Raw genomic sequence first — 21,758 nt, 5'->3', positions numbered from 1 at the left:
TATTTAAATGTTTGTTTTAATATAATTACTGCATTCTACATCATCAATATACTTGTTTGTTGTGTTCCTTGGTAAATTGATAAGAAAGTTGTATATCCACGTTATACAGAAAGCAAATTTTGAAATAATTTGACACATTAATGTTTCTGTGTTTTGTTTTCTTTTTTTTTAATTTTTTTGGAGACAGATTGTTCTTTTGATTAATGGATGCATCAATTGCTGTTACCAATTAATAAATTACATGTAAAGCCTGCATAATTTTCATCCATATACAAATCTCTAAACAGTCTTTCACACTTCCTGAAAATTATGATTTTGCAGTAAGCAAGTTTTAAAAAAAACAGACCTCAGTTATCAACTATGGGTAGTTCCAAAATCTTGCTTAACCCTTTGGCTGCTGCAGACATGCTTCTACTATCGAGCTTAGAACTACACCGTTATCACCTACTGTATCACCTAGTGTATCTGTGCTAAGTAGCTAAAATTTGGGCTCCTCCCTGGACTTTGGGGTAAGCAGAGTGGCCTGCTTCACTTTGTGTTTGATATTTCTGGAGTTCTTTCTGATCTGTCATTCTAAGATTTCACATCGTTGAGAGGAATAGTCTTGTAGGTGTAAAAGTTAATTCATGACTTTGCATGATGCCTGCAAATTAATGGCTCTTACAAATCTGCAGAGATTTAAAGATAATTTTTCCTTCAATAGTTTCTGATAAAAATTTTGAAAACCCATTCCGATAGCTGTGTGTTACTTTCAGCACACATCATTAGTTCCGTGTTCCATCATAACTATGTCCACAATACCTCAGCATGTATTCTTCACTCTACTACGTAAAGAAATATACAACATTTTTGGGTCACACATCATCAGTTACTACCAGTTCTTCTTCTGATTAAATGGTTTCATACAGCATGAGGAATGAAAGCCACCAATGCTACAGTTACCCTATATGGTATTTTCTGTAGCCGAAAGAATATTGCTCCTTCTATAGTGAATGAAATATATCGATTCTATGTGACACCGTTCTTATGTATTGACATTTATTGTGAACCACTCGAACACTTTTTAACTTTACTTCTATTGTATCACAAGACTCATGTGATAGTGTCATGAATAATTTTTTGCTAGACTAACTGGGTGCTTAACACTTTGGCAATGGTTGCATAGCAACTAAGTCAGCTGTTTCACAACTTTGTAAATGTGTTCCAACATCTGACTTTCACCTGTCATATATAAAAACCACCACAGAGGGCACCATCTGTTATTCATATAAGTGGGAAAGGTAAACAGAGAACACTGTCTGGTTTTGCTTTGTGGCTTCTATGTTCTCTTCTCCCTGCTGCCCCATGACACAACTCACAAGGTCAAATGCAGTGAAAAGGGTATCACTTGTTTCCCACTATACACTCTGTTTTTATTTTGAAGATGGCCTTACAGTAAAGTAATGAAAATAAGAAAAGGTTATCTAAAGATCTATTTGCCCAGAAGGTAGGGGGAGAAAAACAATTACAAACTTTAGTTTCACAGGTGAGACATTAGGAATGTATTTCTTTTGACAACAAAACGTGAAATAACTTCATCCAATGTTGAAGTCAGAACAAAATTGGGACTGATAAAGAAAGTGAAACCTGCCTCCATTTGGGATTATAATAAAAACAAGGTTGGTGTGGACCACAGCAGCCCACTAATGGAATATTACTCTTCTGAGAGGAAACAAATAAAGTGGCAGACGAAAGAGTCTCTTTACATTCACATGATGACAATTAATATGGTACAGATAAAAATTTGAGGCCTACTGGGAAAGATCTTGTTGAATTCATCAGATAATCAGCTGTAACAAAGAAGGCCTGGTTGAATCAATTTCCACCCAAAATAGTTCACCTGTGACATACTCAATGGAATACAAATGATTCCAGTTACATAAAATGTCAAAATGACTTCAGACGAGATGTAAGGTTCATGCAGAACGGAGCAAGCCAAGATTTGGGAAAGTGGCAAAAAAGTACTGTTGTGAAGAATGTGAGGTAGGACACCATTTTCCAAAATCCTTCAAAATTTTTCATACTCAGGAAAATGTGGCAGTAATTTTCATTAAAAAACTGCATTTTCAAACAGTTTCATTTTTAATGCCAACACCTTCTAAATTTATCTCCATTTAAGAAATGAAGGACAAGGAAAAACATTTTTTAATTGTGAAAACATTTTCATTTCAGTATATATGATGGTCAGTGACATGTGAGTATGTTTCTTTGCAATTATTCCACAAAACAGCTTCCCACTGGTGACCCTAAAATTGTTTAATGCTCTACCTGATGACATTCAGTCTTTACCATGGGAGCAGTTTAGAACTACTATTTTGTGTAAGCTAAAAGAGCAACCCTTCTGCAATGTTGAAGAATTCTTCTCTAGTAATAGCATAGCATTTACTTGAGCTGCAGCTCAATTCCACGACTCCAACAGCAAACATTATATTTAATCTCATTATACACTTGTATCTATTTTATTGTTGTGATATTATTGTAATCTAATTTATAACTTGAATATGTCCTGTGGTAATAAATTACTATCATAGTACAGTTGTTTTCATGTATTTTGATAATGTTGTATCTTGATGCTGTCTGTCCAGCTGTGGCTGGTGAATGACATAGAATTGGTAATAAAGATAATAACAAAAGAAAGGCCCCTCTTTCAAGTGAAATAAATTGACAGTAAGCTCTGGGCATTAGAAACTAGTGCACAAAATTCAGAAAAACTTAAGCACAGTTTCACCGGTTTAACTACACCTAGCTGTCCAAGTCCTTGTGTTAATCACAGTAGGACAGACAGCATGTCTGACAGGTACACTATTTTAAAAGTAAATCTAACGAACATCTCTCATCCTTTTAGAAATTTCCAATTAATTTCTGTCTTTTGGAAACGTAATACAGTTAGTAATATTTCAAAACATTAATATAACTTTCAGAATCAGGCATAAATAATCTGTACAGAAACAGTAATTTTGTTTGCAACTGTGAATTAAAGTCTTCAAGGCAAAGGAAATCAAGGTGTATGAACATTTTTTATTGGTATATAAGCAGTTCAATATCATAAGAGCTTGTGTATTTCTCAGTAACTTGTGTCAAAAATAACACGAAGAATGACGGAATGCCTGGATCATTCCCTACCTGACAGTTGTCTCCTGAAGGCGAATCAACTGCATGATTACTTGAACGAAGAAAAATATCTTTACAATCGAATCTGTCACTAAACCAGGCTTTCTTCCTGAGTATGTGACTATTGCTTTGAGTTTGAGATGAGCCATCAATTACACCAGTTGATGAAACATTAGACTATAATGTGACACCTTCTCACATAGACAGCTTAAGTCTGTCACTTTCAGAATGTGTGGAGGAGTTATCACTTCTATCGACATCAAATAATTATCCCTACTGCTGCTCTTCTTCAGTATCTGCACAATCTCTTCCTCAGTAGAATAATTGCTGATAAAAAACACTGTGATGCTGATGAACAGTAAGACACAAAGTGAGGCTCAATGTATCAAGTCAATCTCAACAAGCTTCATGAACATCACTTGGCAGCCACAGAGCAGTGAACAGCTGCTAAGGCAGAAAATTCACTGTACACTTATAATTAGTGAACAGTACTTATGTACCTCTGTGCTTTTGGAACTATACTTGTCACTAACGCTCATGGGGCGGCAAGGAAGCTAAAGTTAACTCGTCAATAGCACTTCAGGAAAATCCAAAGCCTGAGCTTAAACTTGTCAACAGCAATCTAAGGATTAATTCCATTTCTGCAGTGTTGGGCATTAATTTTCTGTTATGTAAATGTAAATATAGTGCAACGCAACAAGAAGCTCAGTAAAGTGTGAGTATGGTTGACTTTTTCCTTCGTTGAATGGCTGCTTACCTGCTGTTGTAGTTTCTTGAATTCCTTTGGATCTGTATTCTTCGGCACAAACTGAAGAGCACTCTCTATCTTCACTGGTGTACTACTGTGTGTTGGTGAACCCTCTGCCACCCACTGTAAACAGACAAAACCAGCACATTAGGGACCACTTCCCCCAGAACCACGAAGAATTCTGCAACTATTCTGAATTTTGTGTGCCTGTTTTCATTCCTGTAACTTCTACAAGACAATTAAGCAATTTTTGAAAAATTTTTGGTCCCAGTATGTACTGATTTTGTCAAATCAATGAGCAGCAGCATACTTTTTAAATGTTTCAATTCAGAGACAGAAATGATAAAGGGCAGGAGAAAACAGGCACATTTATGTGTTGTACCTCTTTCCTGAGGTGCAGTACAATGAAATTGCTTGAAAAAGTTTACTTCAATCTCCAAGAGAGCTATTACTTAGGAAAATACTAATTGAAGTGACAGTTATGCATTTGTCAACTTTGTACATTACAAGCATAAATAAAATTATGAGCCTGATGTCAGGTATCTACATGCATTACATTGATTACTGTCACATTCTACTCTCCACTAGACAAGTTAATAAATGATATGAAAACATACGTAAGTCTGCAGCGAACTAGGTCACTTGCACTGTACGTACAAGTCTTCAGAAAACAATATACACGTGTAAGAAAGCAAATTTAAGGAAGGTAGACGAAACATCAAACATGCAAACCAATTGCAGTCATTAATGCAGTCAATTATAAGCAGGAGAGTAAAAAGCAGCCAGAACAGTAGCTTAAGACCGTAGCAATTAGGTAAGCAGCAACAGAAGACAATATGACAGATGAACAGGAAACTGCCTCTTATCATGCATTCTTCAATGTCTTAAAAAAGCAACAGAAGAAAATAATTAAGTAATTTCCCTATGGTATTTTAGACACACACATTTTTGGTGTTAAGAGGGTGGGGGGGGGGGGGGGAGGAGGAGGAGGAGGTAGTTAGGAAATGATTTATACAAAGCTGTTTTCTAATAGGATAGAAGGAAATTAATGACATTGTTTGTTCTAATTTTTAAGTATTTTAAAAGTTCTGAGGTTGTATGCTGAACTATCTGTCTACTAACTAATACAAACAATGTTACTTTTTTATTCTGTAATAACTAATATGTAATAATGTGTGTGTGTGTGTGTGTGTGTGTGTGTGTGTGTGTGTGTGTTAGGATTCTACTGTTCCATTAATAGTATTGTTATAAAGAATGGATTGTTAACTCAAAGGAAAAAACACACTTGTCTTTAACAGTGTCATTTTTCTGTGAAGACAGCAAAAGTAAAGGAAATCAAAGTAAAGATTCCCAACTAAGCCAAAACCCAGCTTTTCAAATGTAGAAGTCAAATGCCTCAATCACTGGAAGTAGCACTCGAAGAAGGTTGGAGCATAAAAATCTCTGATGATCACAAAAAATTCATATACCTCAACATAATGAAGTCAGTTAAATAACTATGCTATCTTCAGCCACATGTTTCACACTGTATTATTTTCCATTGACATTAACTTTCCATCTCGACATATTACTACTGTTATTTTTTCCTATAAACTTAAAAGTATACTAATATGCAGCTGAGGGTTAGCAGTGTGTGGAACTATCAAAATAGATGGACTCCACATTGCCTATCTCTAATTTATGTTGTCTACATGTGCTACGGTCACAAAAAATTTATCACGGGGCAAAATCAGTAAGAAAATTTTCGATGGCACTTGAGACCAAAAGCTTTCCAACAACTGGATGAGAAATAAAAATTGTAAGCATCTATGAAAAATCGTTAAGCATTTCCAGTATATGGACGCATTTACAGTTAGCTTTATGACATTCTGCTGTTTGCAATCTATCTGTTCTGTGCATTGTTATGTTCCCATCACCAAGAAACATTTATCATTCTGCCAGAACATGCAAGCCCCATCACCAATGCGAAGTAAGTAACCCATTAATTAAAAATAACAAAAACTTAGACCCTGAAATAAGTCTGAATGAGATGAATTCCAATTACCTCTTCTGCATTTGCATCCACCCACTAAAAATCAAAAATAAAAGAAAAACCAAATTAGGGAAAAAAGAACAATCATGTATCTAGTTAGCTACTACACAAAAAAACTACAGTGTTTATATACCACTCATAATATTCACACAAAATTCAATATAATTTATGCCACTCCATCAGAGCAGCATCAATTAGTTCATTTTGAAATTAAATTTTAAGCAATAAACACAAGATCAAAGTTTCAAAATCCAATTTATTTTCCAATGCAATAAAAATTAAAGTCAAAGCAATAGGCTGTCAATATTTATTGAACAAAGCAGTAATAAACACATCTCAAGCATGTTACTTTCTCATCCACAAAATTACAATAAATGTCAGAATATGTTTCCTGAAATACGGAAAATGCATTTACAAACATAACCTAACAAACATTGACTATTTATTATCTGAAAATTTTAATATTCAATATAGTAAAAGCACATCTCAATGAGTATCATAAAACCTACTCTGTCTTTAAATACTGCATTTATTTATTATTACAATTTTGTATTGAGGAACACAGACAATTTTGTAAAATAAGTAAAAAAAAGGTCTACACAAGAAAACCTGGTGATCCTAAAATCATCACTGTGATCGTAATTTTTTTTGTTGTTTTTGTTTTTTTCCTTTTCATATTCATATACGCCATCATTATAATCACTATCAAGTATGTCACATTAACCAGAAATTAATTTTCTACGATATATAGCTGCAAAAACAATCTCTGCTCATACACTACCCACATAAACTACATTTATAATAATTTCTTTGTATGTCCAAAGCAGAATGTAGGGCTACTAATATTCCATTGTAACAATGATTCAGTACATGCCACATAAACACATTAAATTTAAATATGAATGGAATGATGAACACAAGTTATACAGCTGTCAAGCGATCCATGATTACTTCTCCGAGAAAACAAGAGAGCAGAAAGTTTGGCAGATTACAGCAGGAATGGAAACTTCGGTTCACTTACATTTCTTTCAAACAGAAACATTATTCTGTCAGTGACCCACAGACAAAGTAGGTTAATAATAATAATAAGAGGAAAAACATTAAAACAATTGCTTCAAAATGTCATAATAGTATTATATAATACTGCTCAATCTGAAGTAATCAGCCACAGAACAGAAATAAAACAATTTTCAACCAATTCACCAGAATTCGCATAAAGAATGAAGAAAAATGTTAACTAGAAAAGTAGAAACCCAGAAGAGACCTACAAATGCATTGTAAGAAGATTTATGGGTCCATATTTCAATATGCTTAAAATGCATACTATGTGGCATTTCATCTGAGTTAAGTAAGAATCATATCCTTGAAGACAATTGTAGTAACAAATGTTGTTACATAGGAATTAGAGGTTATTATTAACCAAATCTTTCAAAAGTGATAAAACTGAAAGATGACCCATCATAATTTTCATGGTAACAATCTGATTTTCATTTCTCAAGAATAAATTGTAAGCTACACTTATTTCACCAAGTATTACTACATATACACGCAGTAGTGTAATCCATAGTACAAGACTGTGCCATAACTGTTACATTATCATCAGAAAAAATAACAATGCTATCTCTAGAATATAATCAGAGTTTGTAGGAACTCCAATGATTAACTACAGACAGACTGCTAGCATAAAACATATGGAATGTAGCAAAAACCTTTGAAACTTGATATGGCATGATAAACACAGTAAATACCTTCTGTTTAAAGAAATTGCTAATAATACAACTGAAAGTAAAAATGTACATAATTTCAGAGCACGTCAAAAAGTACAAACACTGACACCACCATCTAAGAGAAGTTACAGGACAAATAATGTATGCTGCGTAATGTGAAAACAGCCAATGTGTGTTTCACTCCATATTTACCATTAATGCTAACAGTTCTACTATATGATACATCTGTATCCGACCTGTAGCTGTCACCACAATGTATCAACTTTTCTCTGAAAAATACAAGTGTTGTATTTATACAACCCCTTGAAATTTTCTTTAGATGGTTACATGTCTACACCCTGATCATTCTACTTCACTCTACTTTAAGATTTTTAAATTTGTTTCCAAGTAAAAATTACTGCAACAGAAATTACTATCTTTACAGAGAGGAAAAAATTTCACCAGGAACTTTTAACATTTAGCCAATACTTGAATCATCAACAAAACATTCATTCAATACGCAGCAACACAACAAAATTCAGTTTAACATGTGTCACAAAATTTGTAGTGTTATATTTCACAACACTGAATTGTCATTTAGAAGAGTTAAGAGTTATTTGTTCCTTTTTTAAATGGAGCACAAGATATCTGCATATTGCAAAACATGAATCACACTAAGGAATGTTGATTTAATTATGCCAAACAACAAGTGTCTTCACAATAAACAATTTCTTGTGTAAGATAAATAAGGAGAAGTAGACGACCGGCCTTCTTAACAACTAGAAACAAATGGGGATTTTATATCATGATTTACTTGCTCTCTTTGTTTTCAAAAGTTATGACCTCTACCTTCGTTATTTTCTTTGGATCAGGTGTTCCCGTTTCCAATATTTCCACCTTCTGATATACATTTGGAGAATTCAGCCACCGTGTGCGGTCATGTGTTTTTTTACCATCGATGTACTTCTTCCACTGCCTATAAACACAAACAGAAACAGTTTACTAAAGCCAGGCATTTTATGTTGACAGGTGAATCACTATCAACGTGCCAACACATTTTTATTTTCCAATGTGGGAAAATTGCCACATTTACAAACAATTCATTATCAAATCTATCCTCCTTAGAAAGAGACCCATCCGTTTAAGCCCTTTTAGCCTCCACGTGTCAGCAGAACTCTTTGACTTGAGGAGGTTATTTAGCTGAAATGCAGACGCATATTATGTAACATAACTATATCTGAGAATAGACTGTAAATCTGAAATTTGCCATTTATATAAAAAAAAAAAAAAATTGCAATCCCATACAGCAAAACAATGTCTTTGAAATAATTCATGTATGAAATATCATTTAAAAGATAACACACAAAAGCTATAAAAGAAACTGTAAATTGAGAAATGTGCACAGTTTAACTGCACGACACACTGCAATCTCATATAGCAAACACTTTTTTCCCCACAAATGGAGATATTGCATCTATATCCTCCAATCTGAATAAAAATGAACTATTTCTACTGCCTCATCCCTCTGCCGAGCGAACAGAATGCAATATTAAGGTCTCATTGAGTACTTGTATACTTTTAAATAGGAAGAAATATATTAAAAACAATGATTCCATGACTTACCAAATGGGAAAGCGCTGGTAGATAGACACAATAAAAAAACACACAAACACACACACAAAATTTCAAGCTTTCGCAACCAACAGTTGCTTCGTCAGGAAAGAGGGAAAGACGAAAGGATGTGGGTTTTAAGGGAGAGGGTAAGGAGTCATTCCAATCCCATGGTATATATATATTTGTGTGTGTGTGTGTGTGTGTGTGTGTGTGTGTGTGTGTGTGTGTGTGTGTGTGTGTGTGTGCGCGCGCGCGCGCGCGCGCGCGCGCCAAGGTAAGTCTTTCCGCTCCCGGGATTGGAATGACTCCTTACCCTCTCCCTTAAAACCCACATCCTTTCATCTTTCCCTCTCCTTCCCTCTTTCCTGACGAAGCGCGCGCATACCTGTCCTTTTTTCCCCCCTAAGGTAAGTCTTTCCGCTCCCGGGATTGGAATGACTCCTTACCCTCTCCCTTAAAACCCACATCCTTTGATCTTTCCCTCTCCTTCCCTCTTTCCTGACGAAGCAACCGTTGGTTGCGAAAGCTTGAAATTTTGTGTGTGTGTTTGTGTGTGTTTTTTTATTGTGTCTATCTACCAGCGCTTTCCCGTTTGGTAAGTCATGGAATCTTTGTTTTTAATATATTTTTCCCATGTGGAATGTTTCTTTCTATTTTATTTAAATAGGAAGAAAAAGATAGCACATCAAAGTTACTCTAACATAGAGATTGTTAGGGTTTGAGCAGACACTCAATTCAGTAAATGTGAGACTAGGAATCAGTGTGTAGTGGCATTTTCAGAGGAACCATCTTGACAATAATTTTGTTAGCGATTTGATAAAACCATGAAAACCTAATAACTCAGGATGTCCAGACTCTTATTGATCCCGTTTCTTATAACTGTGAGTTCATGCCTCTCTCTGTTTTGTAAGTGCTATTATAGTACGTAAGATTCTCTTTTAGTTGGCTGCACATACAAATTTTTTTGGCAATGCAAGATAGATATGACCTTTCAAAAGCAACAGCTTTACACAGAATAAAAATTATTAGCAGTTTAGATTACAAGTGCTGTTCAGAATTTGGATCACTGTTCTTTAAAACTAGTAGCAGACTCATTAAAGGGATCAAGGAAAACTACTGAAGAAGTCTATTTGCTTTTATTACTTCATAGGATTGCTGTCACATTCCCAAATGATCATGAAATGTGACCATGTATCTACAGTCGATGAGTGAGTGAGCGAGCGAGTGAGTGAATGTACGTGTGGACGAGTAATAACCCTAATTTGAAATAAGTTAACACTTGCGGATGTGCAAGGTGGTAGTGATACACTACTATTAGGAGCATCGTACCACCCATCTAGGATGTTTTGGGAAAACCTTTGCACATCGAAATTAGCACGGTTTGATTGTGTAGAAATAAATTTATCATCACAAACCAATAATTCCCTTTGGGATATTAACTTCCAGTACTGCTGACCAACACTTAATGGAAAATAATTTACTAATATTCAAAACATTAGATACCTTCTTCATGGCAAAATAAGGAATTTGTCTTAGAATATAGGAAATGGTGTGGGGGAAGGTCATCCAGACTGTAAGTTAAGAAGGGCCCACCCATGATAAAAGGTGAACAGGGAAACTACTGTGGCAAATCTAGAAATACTGCTTTGTACTTTAAGTGTTTCTATCAGCTACAAGTTTCATTTTCTGAAGATAAGCATGTGGCAGCTCCCAATATTTTAATAGTTTTCTTACTTGAATTTCCCTTTTCCTACGATCTCGAATAAAGCATGTGGCAAAATGAGACATAAATGAACACATTAATATGATGCAACATTCCCTTTAATTTGTGGCTAGCTGGGGAGGGTGAAGGAAACAAGAACACTCAGTTTTTCTCTACTTCCCCTATCTTTCACCCTTTCATCTATTTTTTCCCTTCTTTTTGTTTTTTTATTTTGTGTGAGAACCTTGAAGCAAATTTCAGAAAGCAAAGTTCAATTTTTTTATGATATAAATATCATGTACAATAACTAACAAACAAATTTATTGTTAATGTTAATTAGTTTATATTATTGAAAGGAAAACAGTATACAACAAATTCATACCCTTGTTTGTACATCTCCTCCTCTTCAAGAATATATCCCAAGGAAGACACTGCTGGAGGAACTTCAACATCATTGCGAGGTCGGGGAGGGTCACCTTTGACCAGTGGATGTCTATAAATGTAACCTGTCCGGAAGCCCTGTATAGCAGTAAAAAAAAAAAGGAACAGTTTAAAATAATTCTTGTCACTTTCATTAATATCCTACCATCTATTATTGTTGTTTGTGGTGGTGGTGGAGGTGATTAAATGCACAACAGAGATGCTTTCATTTGAAACTTCAACAAAAAAACAGTGACTTTAAATCTCTTAACAACAATGGCCACTGTTCAATATCATCAATATCAGAGTCAGCACTCTTAATTAGACAACGTATTCACCAAGTCATCCTCTGACTAGTCTTAGGATCCCACCTGACGGAAATCGTGCCATCAAATGTAACAGTGGTACCACCAAACTGTGCCAGCCAAACAAAAGTTTAAGAACAACGAAAATAGTCAACCAGTAAAGTAGCTAACCGCAAAATGTTGCACAGTAACAACAATTCTGAGCGTACACAACAAAGAAGTATCCACAAAGAAGGTATGTAAATGATTCTAGAGTTGGAATTGTCTGTGAGAGGTGTAACACACAACACAAAACATTAGTTTTGTTCATGTTTAGTGTCGTTGCAAGGCCTGTAGAGCACATAAGAGGTGTGAACAGTGTCAAATGTTGAGTAATCACTGAAGGACAAAGGAAAAGGACTCCTTTCAAGGAAGCATTATCACCACCTGACAGTGTGTGAAAGGGAACTCATGTCTGGCTACCATAAGGGAGGATCTCAGTACTGTGCATCAAGCACACCATAGCCCCTTCACACTGCACCTGCCATCTGAGAAACAGTAATGTGCTCCCTGTTGGGAGGCACTGGTAGCTGATGAATGGTATTACAATTTGTTCAGCGATGAATCATGATTCTGCACCACCCCAAATGACCACAGTCAGCGAGTATGATGGTGAACTAGGGAAGAATTCCATTCTTCCAACATTTTGAGACACATAGCTATATTACTCTTGATGTCATGGTGTGGGGAACTGTCGGTTGTGACTTCTGACCAATATTGGTATGTTTGAGGGAACTTCTACAGCAAAATTATTTGACATGGAGGTCCCATGTCATCATGTGTTACCTCTCATGTGATATATTATGGTGCCATTTTTAACAGGACAATGCTCATCCACACATGGCACGTCTCTATGAACTGTCTGCATGATACTTATGTACTCCTGTGGCCAGCAAGATCCATGACAGAACATGTGTAGGATGTGCTCAGATGTCGGCTCTATCCCAGTTCCAGCATCCAGGATATCAAAGACCAGTTATGACAGATGTGTGCCAGCTTGTATCAAGAGAGGTTAAAATAGCTTCACGACACCCTTTGCTAACCGAATCAGTACATTTTTGGTCTGATAAATGGGTTCATGCTGCCAAGTTTCTTAGTAAATTTGACTTTTTTTTTTATTCTGTGAAATAACTTCACATACATTCTCACCCAATGAATTAAATTTCATTTCCTCCTCACCTTCTCCTTGCTTTACTTTTTTCAGTCAACACGAGTTGGGAAATGCACTGAAGTGATACGATACTGTAGTGTAATCAGCCATATTCCATCAAAAAGTACACCAGAGCGAAAGTGGGTTGCAACAGAGTAAGCTGCAAACAGAGACAAGAGTGTTATGCGTTGCAAAGCAAAACAGGGTCAACAGCTGTTGCAAAGCAGAGCCAGCTGGGTATGTTATAGCAACAGGTGATGCTACAATATGCTAGTGGAAGCATGGAGGCATTTCCCCACTTGCCAACCACTGAAGTGTTTAGAGTATGTGCTTTAAGCCCTAAAAAAACATAGTCTGGACCTTGTAAGTACTTAGACATTCATGTAGTGAAATATTCTCTTGTCAGTATTGCAGCCTATACCACAAGCCAATGATACCCAAGAGCAAGATCCCAGAATGCTGTACCCATCAGCTGCACTGCCACATTGTCATCACGATCGCAGCCTGACAAATTTACTGTTGTCCAACTTCTCTTCACTCCCCACGGATTGCAATCCATGGGTCATGTAACTATGGTGTCAGATCAGTGATGTCACCACCTTAGAGCAACATCTGAACCTACAACCTATAGTACAGTAAGTCCAAAAATTCTGATGGAATTTTGGTCACGGAAAAAGTTTGACAGTCATGCACTTTGTAAAGTAGAGTTCACTGCACGCGGACAACCAGCGGATTTGTCTAGTTTTAGAACTAATCAGAGTCACAATTCATTAGTGCCTGTTAGATGTGCACAGCATAACTTCGAGGGCCACTCAGCACCATTTATGGAATCAATCCACCTAATTGTTGCAGGCATGTAGATAGGCAATTCTGAGAGTCATGATGGCTCAGATTAGACATACGAAGTTAGTTCACGTCATTTGTTTTCTTGTCATGTGGGTGTTAGTTCTCAAAATGAGTGTTGTGAAGGACAAAGCTTCGACAGAACCAGAGACGCGAGAGGTATCAGAGCCGGAAGCAGTTAAGTTGGGCCTCCCCAGTTCGTTTGACAAACAGGTTTCGGGTGTTATCTGTGGCTGACAACGTCTCTAAGGGGGATGCAGTCATCCACCCTGTTCCAGAGGAAGCTTCTCAGCCCGCAATGTATGGGCATTCACAGAGGGTGAGTATGCTGGTAGTTGGGAGCTCCAACTTAGGCACGTAATGGGGGCCCTTAGAAACCTGGCTGCCAAGGAGGGGAAGGAAGACAGTGTGCATATTGGGGGAGTCATCCAGATGTGGAAAGGGTGCTTCCAGATGTCATAAAGAGTACAGGGTGTAGCCAGATGCAAGTGGTGGCTTATGTCAGTATCAATCACATGTGTCGCTTTGGATCGGAGGAGATTCTCTATGGTTTCGGGCGGCCGGCCAAAATGGTAAAGTGTTGCTTGCGAGATTAAGGTGGAGCTCACCATCTGCAGTATTGTCGATAGAACCAACTGTGGACCTTTGGTGCAGAGCTAAGTGGACGATCTGAATCAGAGGCTCAGGGGGTACTGTGACCATGTAGGCTCCAGATTCCTTGACTCACGCCATCGGGTGGTGGGTTTCCGCGTCCCACTTAATAGGCCAGGAGTCCACTACACACAAGATGTGGCTACACAGATAGCTGTGACTGTGTGGAAGGGACTGAGCGGCTTTTTAGGTTAGAGGGTCTCAGGGAGTCTAAAAGAGAGAAGGTAAAACACAGTTCGTTAGTTGTAGAAACGATTGGTAATGTAGTTATAAATTGTTGCAGCTCTGTTGGGAAAGAACCAGAGCTCCAAGCCCTAATATAAAGCACTGAAGCTTAAAAAGTTATAAGTACAGAAATCTGGCTAAAGCCAGAAATAAATTCAGCCAAAATGTATTCAAATGATTTAACAGTGTTCAGAAATAAAAAAAATATAGTTGGTGGTGGAGTATTTATTGCTGTCGAAAGTAGTTTGCCTTGTAGTGAAATTGTAGTAGATAGTTTCTACGAAATAGTATGGGTAGAGGTTATACTTGACAATCGAACTTAACTATTAATTGGATCATTTTAGTGACACTCCAACTCTGAAGATATAGTTGCTGAACATTTCAAATAGGTACACCACTCATACAATTATAGTTGGTGGTGACTTCAATTTACCCTTGATATGCCGGAAAAATTGTGTGTTTAAAGCCAGAGGCAGGCAAAAAACGTCATCCAAAATTGTGCTGAATGCTCTCTAAGAAAATTACTTTGAACATTTAGTTCATGAACCCACTCGAAGTGTAAATGGTTGTGAAAGCATACTTGACCTCTTAGCAATAAATAATCCTGGACAAATAGAGAGCATCGTGACGAATACAGGGGTTAGCGACCACAAGGCAGTTGGTGCTAGGCTGAATACCGTAACACACCTACAACCATCAAAAAGAAATGCAAAGTATATCTATTTTAAAAAGTTGACAAAAATGCTCTTAACACCATTTTAAGAGACAGTCTTCACTCCTTCTGATCTGGTCATGTAAGCGTAGCAAAGTTATCAAATGATTTCAAAGAGTTAGTGTCAATAGCACCTGAATTAAGAAGTGATTGTACTGATCCCCCATGGTACACAAAATAGGTCAGATCACTGTTGCAGAAGCAGTGAAAAAAAGCATGCCAACTTTAAAAGAACTCAAAATCACCAAGACTGGCTAAGTTTTGCTAAAGTTCGAAATACAGGGTTATTACAAATGATTGAAGCGATTTCACAGCTCTACAATAACTTTATTATTTGAGATATTTTCACAATGTTTTGCACACACATACAAAAACTCAAAAAGTTTTTTTAGGCATTCACAAATGTTCGATATGTGCCCCTTTAGTGATTCGGCAAACATCAAGCCGATAATCAAGTTCCTCCCACACTCGGCGCAGCATGTCCCCATCAATGAGTTCGAAAGCACCGTTGAAGCGAGCTCGCAGTTCTGGCACGTTTCTTGGTAGAGGAGGTTTAAACACTGAATCTTTCACATAACCCCACAGAAAGAAATCGCATGGGGTTAAGTCGGGAGAGCGTGGAGGCCATGACATGAATTGCTGATCATGATCTCCACCACGACCGATCCATCGGTTTTCCAATCTCCTGTTTAAGAAATGCCGAACATCATGATGGAAGTGCGGTGGAGCACCATCCTGTTGAAAGATGAAGTCGGCACTGTCTGTCTCCAGTTGTGGCATGAGCCAATTTTCCAGCATGTCCAGATACACGTGTCCTGTAACGTCTTTTTCGCAGAAGAAAAAGGGGCCGTAAACTTTAAACCGTGAGATTGCACAAAACACGTTAACTTTTGGTGAATTGCGAATTTGCTACACGAATGCGTGAGGATTCTCTACCGCCTAGATCGCACATTGTGTCTGTTCACTTCACCATTAAGAAAAAATGTTGCTTCATTACTGAAAACAAGTTTCGCACTGAACGCATCCTCTTCCATGAGCTGTTGCAACCGCGCCGAAAATTCAAAGCGTTTGACTTTGTCATCGGGTGTCAGGGCTTGTAGCAATTTTAAACGGTAAGGCTTCTGCTTTAGCCTTTTCCGTAAGATTTTCCAAACCGTCGGCTGTGGTACGTTTAGCTCCCTGCTTGCTTTATTCGTAGACTTCCGCGGGCTACGCGTGAAACTTGCCCGCACGCGTTCAACCATTTCTTCGCTCACTGTAGGCCTCTTACAGAGGCATCCAGAAGCTTTAAACTGCGCATACCATCCCTGAATGGAGTTAGCAGTTGGTGGATCTTGGTTGAACTTCACTTCATCCTGAAGTGTCGTTGCACTGTTATGACTGACTGATGTGAGTGCATTTCAAGCACGACATACACTTTCTCGGCTCCTGTCGCCATTTTGTCTCACTGCGCTCTCGAGCGCTCTGGCGGCAGAAACCTGAAGTGCGGGCTTCAGCCGAACAAAACTTTGAGTTTTTCTACGTATCTGTTATGTGTCGTGACCATATGTCAATGAATGGAGCTACAGTGAATTTATGAAATCGCTTCAATCATTTGTAATAGCCCTGTATAGCGCGTAGTTCAATGCGAGATGCTTTTAATAATTTCCGCAACAAAACTCTGTCTCGAAATCTGGCAGAAGACCCAGAGATACTGGTCATACACACAGCACACTAGTGGCAGGATGCAATCAATACCTTCACTGCGTGATAACAAGGGTGAAGTCATTTATGACAGTGCAACTAAAGCAGAGTTATTAAACACGGTTTTCCAAAACTACTTCACCAAAGAAGATGAAGTAAATATTCCTGAATTCTAATCAAGAACAACTGCCAAGACGAGAAACATAGAAGCAGATAAACTCGGTTTAGCAAAGCAGCTTAAATCACTTAATAAAGGCAAGGTTGCCGGTCCTGATTGTACACCAGTCAAGTTCCTTTCAGAGTATGCTGATACAATAACTTCATATTTAGCAGTTATATACAGCCACTTGCTCACAGAAAGATCTGCACCTAAAGACTGCAAAATTGCTCAAGTCACATCATTACCCAAAAAGGAAAGTAGGTGTAATCCGCTGAATATCCCGTATCACGAACACTGATTTGCAGTAGCGTTTTGGAACTTATACTGTATCCAAACATCATTAAGTACATCGAAGAAAATAATTTATTAACACATTGTCAGCACGGATTCAGAAAATATCATCCTTGTGAAACACTACTAGCTCTTTATACTCATGAACTAATGAGTGCTATTGACAGGGGATGTCAAATTTATTCCATATTTGTAAAATTCCAGACACTGTTCCCCAAAAGCATCTTCTAAACAAGCTGTGTGCCTATGGAATATCGCCTCAGTTGTGTGACTCAATTCATGATTTCCTATCGGAAAGGTCACAGTTCATAGTAATAGACGGACAGTCATAGAGTAAAACAGAAGTAATATCCGGCATTCCCCAAGGAAGTGTCGTAGGCCCTCTATTGTTCCTGATCTATATTAACGACATAGAAGACACTCTGAGTAGCCCTCTTGGATTAGTTGCATATGATGCAGTCATTTCCTGTCTTGTAAAGTCATCAGATGACCAAAACAAACTGCAAAATGATTTAGACAAGATATCTGTATGGTGCGAAAAATGGCAATTGACCCTGAAAAGAAAGTGTGAAGTTATTCACATGAGTACTAAAAGAAATCTTCTAAATTTCGATTACGTGATAAGTCGCACAAATCTTAAGGCTGTAAATTCAACTAAATACTTAGGGATTACAATTACAAATAACCTAAATTGGAATGATCACATAATGTTGTGGGTAGAGCAAATCAAAGACTGCTGTTCATTGGCAGAACCTTTAGAAGGAGCAACAGGTCTACTAAAGAGACTGCTTACACCACGCTTGACCGCCCTATTCTGGAGTATTGCTGTGTGGTGTGGGATCTGCATCAGGTGGAACTGACAGATGACATCAAAAAAGTACAAGGGCAGCTCCTTTTGTATTATCACAAAGCAGAGGAGATAGTGCCACAAATACGATATGTGAATTGGAGTGGTAACCATTAGACAAAGGCGTTTCTCGTTGCGACGAGATATTCTCATGAAGTTTCAATCACCAATTTTCTCCTCCGATTGCAAAAACATTCTGTTGACACCCACTTGCATAAGGAGAAATGATCATCAAGATAAAATAGGAGAAATCAGGGCTCACACAGAAAAATTTCAGTCCTCTTTTCTCCTGCGTGCCGTTCGAGAGTGGAGCGGTAGAGAGGCAGCTTGAAGGTGGTTCACTGAACTCTCTGCCAGGCACTTTATTGTGAACAGCAGAGTAATAACATAGATTTAGATTAACAGCAGATAATACAAAAGTCTGTGTGTCGGTACAATCACAATTGTCACAACAGGGTGCAGATTTGTCAATCACAAGTTTCATTGCTCCTTCTTCTGGCAAGGCAACCGAGGATTATGTAGGCCTTTGTGGGAGACCTTGAAAATCTGGCTGAGATGGAAGGTTGGTCTGATAAGGAATCACTGAGTGTTGCAAAACAGACTAAAAGTGGAAGATAGAACTTATGAAAGGTATACAGAAGCTTTTAAGGAAGCCACAACATTCGCAGATTTTAAAGAAGGGTTAATTCAGACATATACAAAACAAAGTAGTACCAGACACAATTAGGGGTAATAACTAAGAAAAACATGCAAACTGTGTAACAATTTGCGGATAGGATATGGAAGAATTAAAGGATGTACCTATGAATTAGGACAGGATGCTGCAGTCAAAGAATTAGTTTGCAAGAAGCTGATGAAAAACTAATAGTGTTGAAGGAATGGAACACAGTTGTAGGGGAAGGTGCAGAAGAAAAGGTTACAGGAGAATATGGACTTGCATCATTGAATGAGAGAGGAGAAAGATTAACCAAGTTCTGTAATAAATTTCAGCTAGTAATAGCAAATTCTCTGATCAAAAATCACAAGAGGAGGAGGAGGTATACTTGGAAAAGGCCAGGTGATACGGGAAAATTTCAGTTCAATTACATCGTGGTCAGTCAGAGATGGCGTCTAACAAGAGACTGGATTGTAAGGCATTCCCAGGGCCAGATACAGAATCAAATCACAATGTACTTGTGATGAACAGTAGGCTGAAGCTTAAAAAGATTACTTGGGAAGAATCAGTATGCAAAGAAGTGATATACATAAGTACTAAGGAACGATGAGATATGCTAGAAGTTCTCTACGGCTATAGATACAGCAATAAGGAATAATTCAGTAGGCAGTGCTGTTGAAGAGGAATGGGCATCTGCAAACAGGGCAATCACAGAAGTTGGAGGGGGGGGGGAGGGGGGGGGGGGGGGACATAGGTACGAAAGAGGGAGCTGTGAAGAAGCCATGGGTAACAGAAGAAATACTTCAGTTGATCGATGAAAAATGAAATGTTAAAATGCTCAGGGAAATTCAGGAATACAGAAATACAAGTCGCTGAAGAATGAAATAAATAGGAAGTGCAAGGAAGCTAAGACAAAATGGCTGCATGAAAAATGTGAAGAAATCAAAAAAAGAAATGATTGTCAGAAGGACTGACTCAGCATATAAGAAAGTCAAAGCAACCTTCGTAGAAATTAAAAGCAACGGGGTAACATGAAGAGTGCAATGGGAGAGGAGAGAGCGGGTAAGTGTAAAGAATACACTGAAAGCCTCTATGAGGGGGAAAATTTGTCTGATGTGATGAAAGAAGAAACAGGAATCAAAATAGAGGAGATAGGAGACCCAGTATAGAATCAGAGTCAAAGAGAGATTTGGAGGACTTAACAACAAATAAGTCAGAAGGGACAGATAACATTCCATCAGAATTTCTAAAGGTAATTGCAGGAAGCAACATCAAAACGGCTATTCACATTCGTGGGTATGATCATGGGTCTGGTAACATATGATCTGAATTTCGGAAAAATATCACACACAAAATTCCAAAGACTGCTATAGTTGACAGGTGTGAGAATTATCGCACAATCAGCTTGACAGCTCATGCATCCAAGTTGCTGACAAGAATAATATACAGAAGAATGGAAAAGAAAATTGAGGATGTGTTAGATGATGATCAGTTTGGCTTTAGGAAACGGAAAGGCACCATAGACGCAACTGTGACGTTGTGGTTGATAATGGAAGCATGACTAAAGAAAAATCTTCTTAGGATTTGTCAACATGGAAAAAGTATTCGACAGTGTAAAATGCTGGAAGATGTTCAAAATCCTGAGAAAAATATGGATAAGCTATTGGGAGAGATGGGTGATATACAATATGCACAAGAGCCAAGAGGGAATAGTGGGAATGGATACCCAAGAACGAAGTGCTCGGATTAAAAAGGGTATAAGACAAGTATTTAGTCTTTTGCCCCTACTGTTCATTCTGCACATCGAAGAAGCAATGATGGAAATAAAAGAAAGGTTCAAGAATGGAATTAAAATTCAGGATGAAAGGATATCAATGATATGATTCACTGATGACATTGCTGTCCTGAGTGAAAGTGATGAAGAATTGCATGATCTGCTGAACGGAATGAATAATCTAATGAGTACAGAATAGAGATTGAAAGTAAATCAAAGGAAGACGAAAGTAATGAGAAGTAGCAGAAATGAGAAGAGCAAGAAGCTTAACATCAGGATTGATGGTCATAATAACGAGGTTAAGGAATTCTGCTACCTAGGCAGCAAAATAACCAATGATGGATGGAGCAAGGAGGACATTAAAAGCAAGCTAGTACTGACAATAAGGGCATTCCTGGCCAAGAGAAGTCTACAAGTATCAAACATAGACCTTAATTTGAGGAAGAAATTTCTGAGAATGTATGTTTGGAGCACAGCATTGTACAGCAGTGAAACACGAATTGCAGGAAATCCAGAAGAGAAGAGACTCGAAGTATTTGAGATGTGGTGCAACAGACGAATGTTGAAAATTAGGTGGAGTGATAGGGTAAGGAATGAAGAGGTTCTGTGCACAATTGGAGAGAGGAGAGGGAGATGTGGAAAACACTGACAAGAAAGGACACAATGATAGGACATCTGTTAAGACATCAGGGAATGATTTCCATGGTACTAGATATGGAGCTGTAGAGGGAAAAAGCAGAGGAAGACAGAGAATGGAAAACATCCAGCAAATAGTTCAGGTCATAGGTCACAAATGCTACTCTGAGATGAAAAGGTTGGCACAGGAGTGGAATTCATGGCAGGTCGTATCAAACCAGTATAAGACAAGTATTTAGTCTTTTGCCCCTACTGTTCATTCTGTACATCGAAGAAGCAGTGATGGAAATAAAAGAAAGGTTCAAGAATGGAATTAAAATTAAAAAAAAGAAAAACTACATTCTGCAAAAAAGCTTTAGTAAGTTTCATCATCTCATATCAATCAATTATATCCTGTACAGCAGCAAAAAAATTT

General features: G+C 37.7%; 1 protein-coding gene across 9 annotated transcripts in view; it reads right to left on the bottom strand.

The window, feature by feature from the left end:
* LOC126467819 (protein hu-li tai shao) overlaps positions 1–21,758 on the bottom strand; it is a 426,171-nt gene that overhangs the window by 72,688 nt on the left and 331,725 nt on the right. For 7 of the 9 annotated variants that reach the window (XM_050096499.1, XM_050096496.1, XM_050096497.1 and 4 more), the window contains 4 exons: positions 11,335–11,471; positions 8,486–8,612; positions 5,943–5,966; positions 3,908–4,021 (listed from right to left, as the gene is read on the bottom strand). In XM_050096499.1, coding sequence (XP_049952456.1) covers positions 3,908–4,021; positions 5,943–5,966; positions 8,486–8,612; positions 11,335–11,471 — 402 coding nt within the window. The remainder of the gene's footprint in view (positions 1–3,907; positions 4,022–5,942; positions 5,967–8,485; positions 8,613–11,334; positions 11,472–21,758) is intronic. The other 2 variants (XM_050096500.1, XM_050096504.1) reach the window with 1 other exon arrangement.

This window comes from Schistocerca serialis, chromosome 1, assembly GCF_023864345.2.
Source record: "Schistocerca serialis cubense isolate TAMUIC-IGC-003099 chromosome 1, iqSchSeri2.2, whole genome shotgun sequence".
Lineage (NCBI taxonomy): Eukaryota > Metazoa > Arthropoda > Insecta > Orthoptera > Acrididae > Schistocerca > Schistocerca serialis.
The sequence above is the reverse complement of the archived record's forward strand: the minus strand, read 5'-3'. Positions and strand labels throughout refer to the sequence as shown.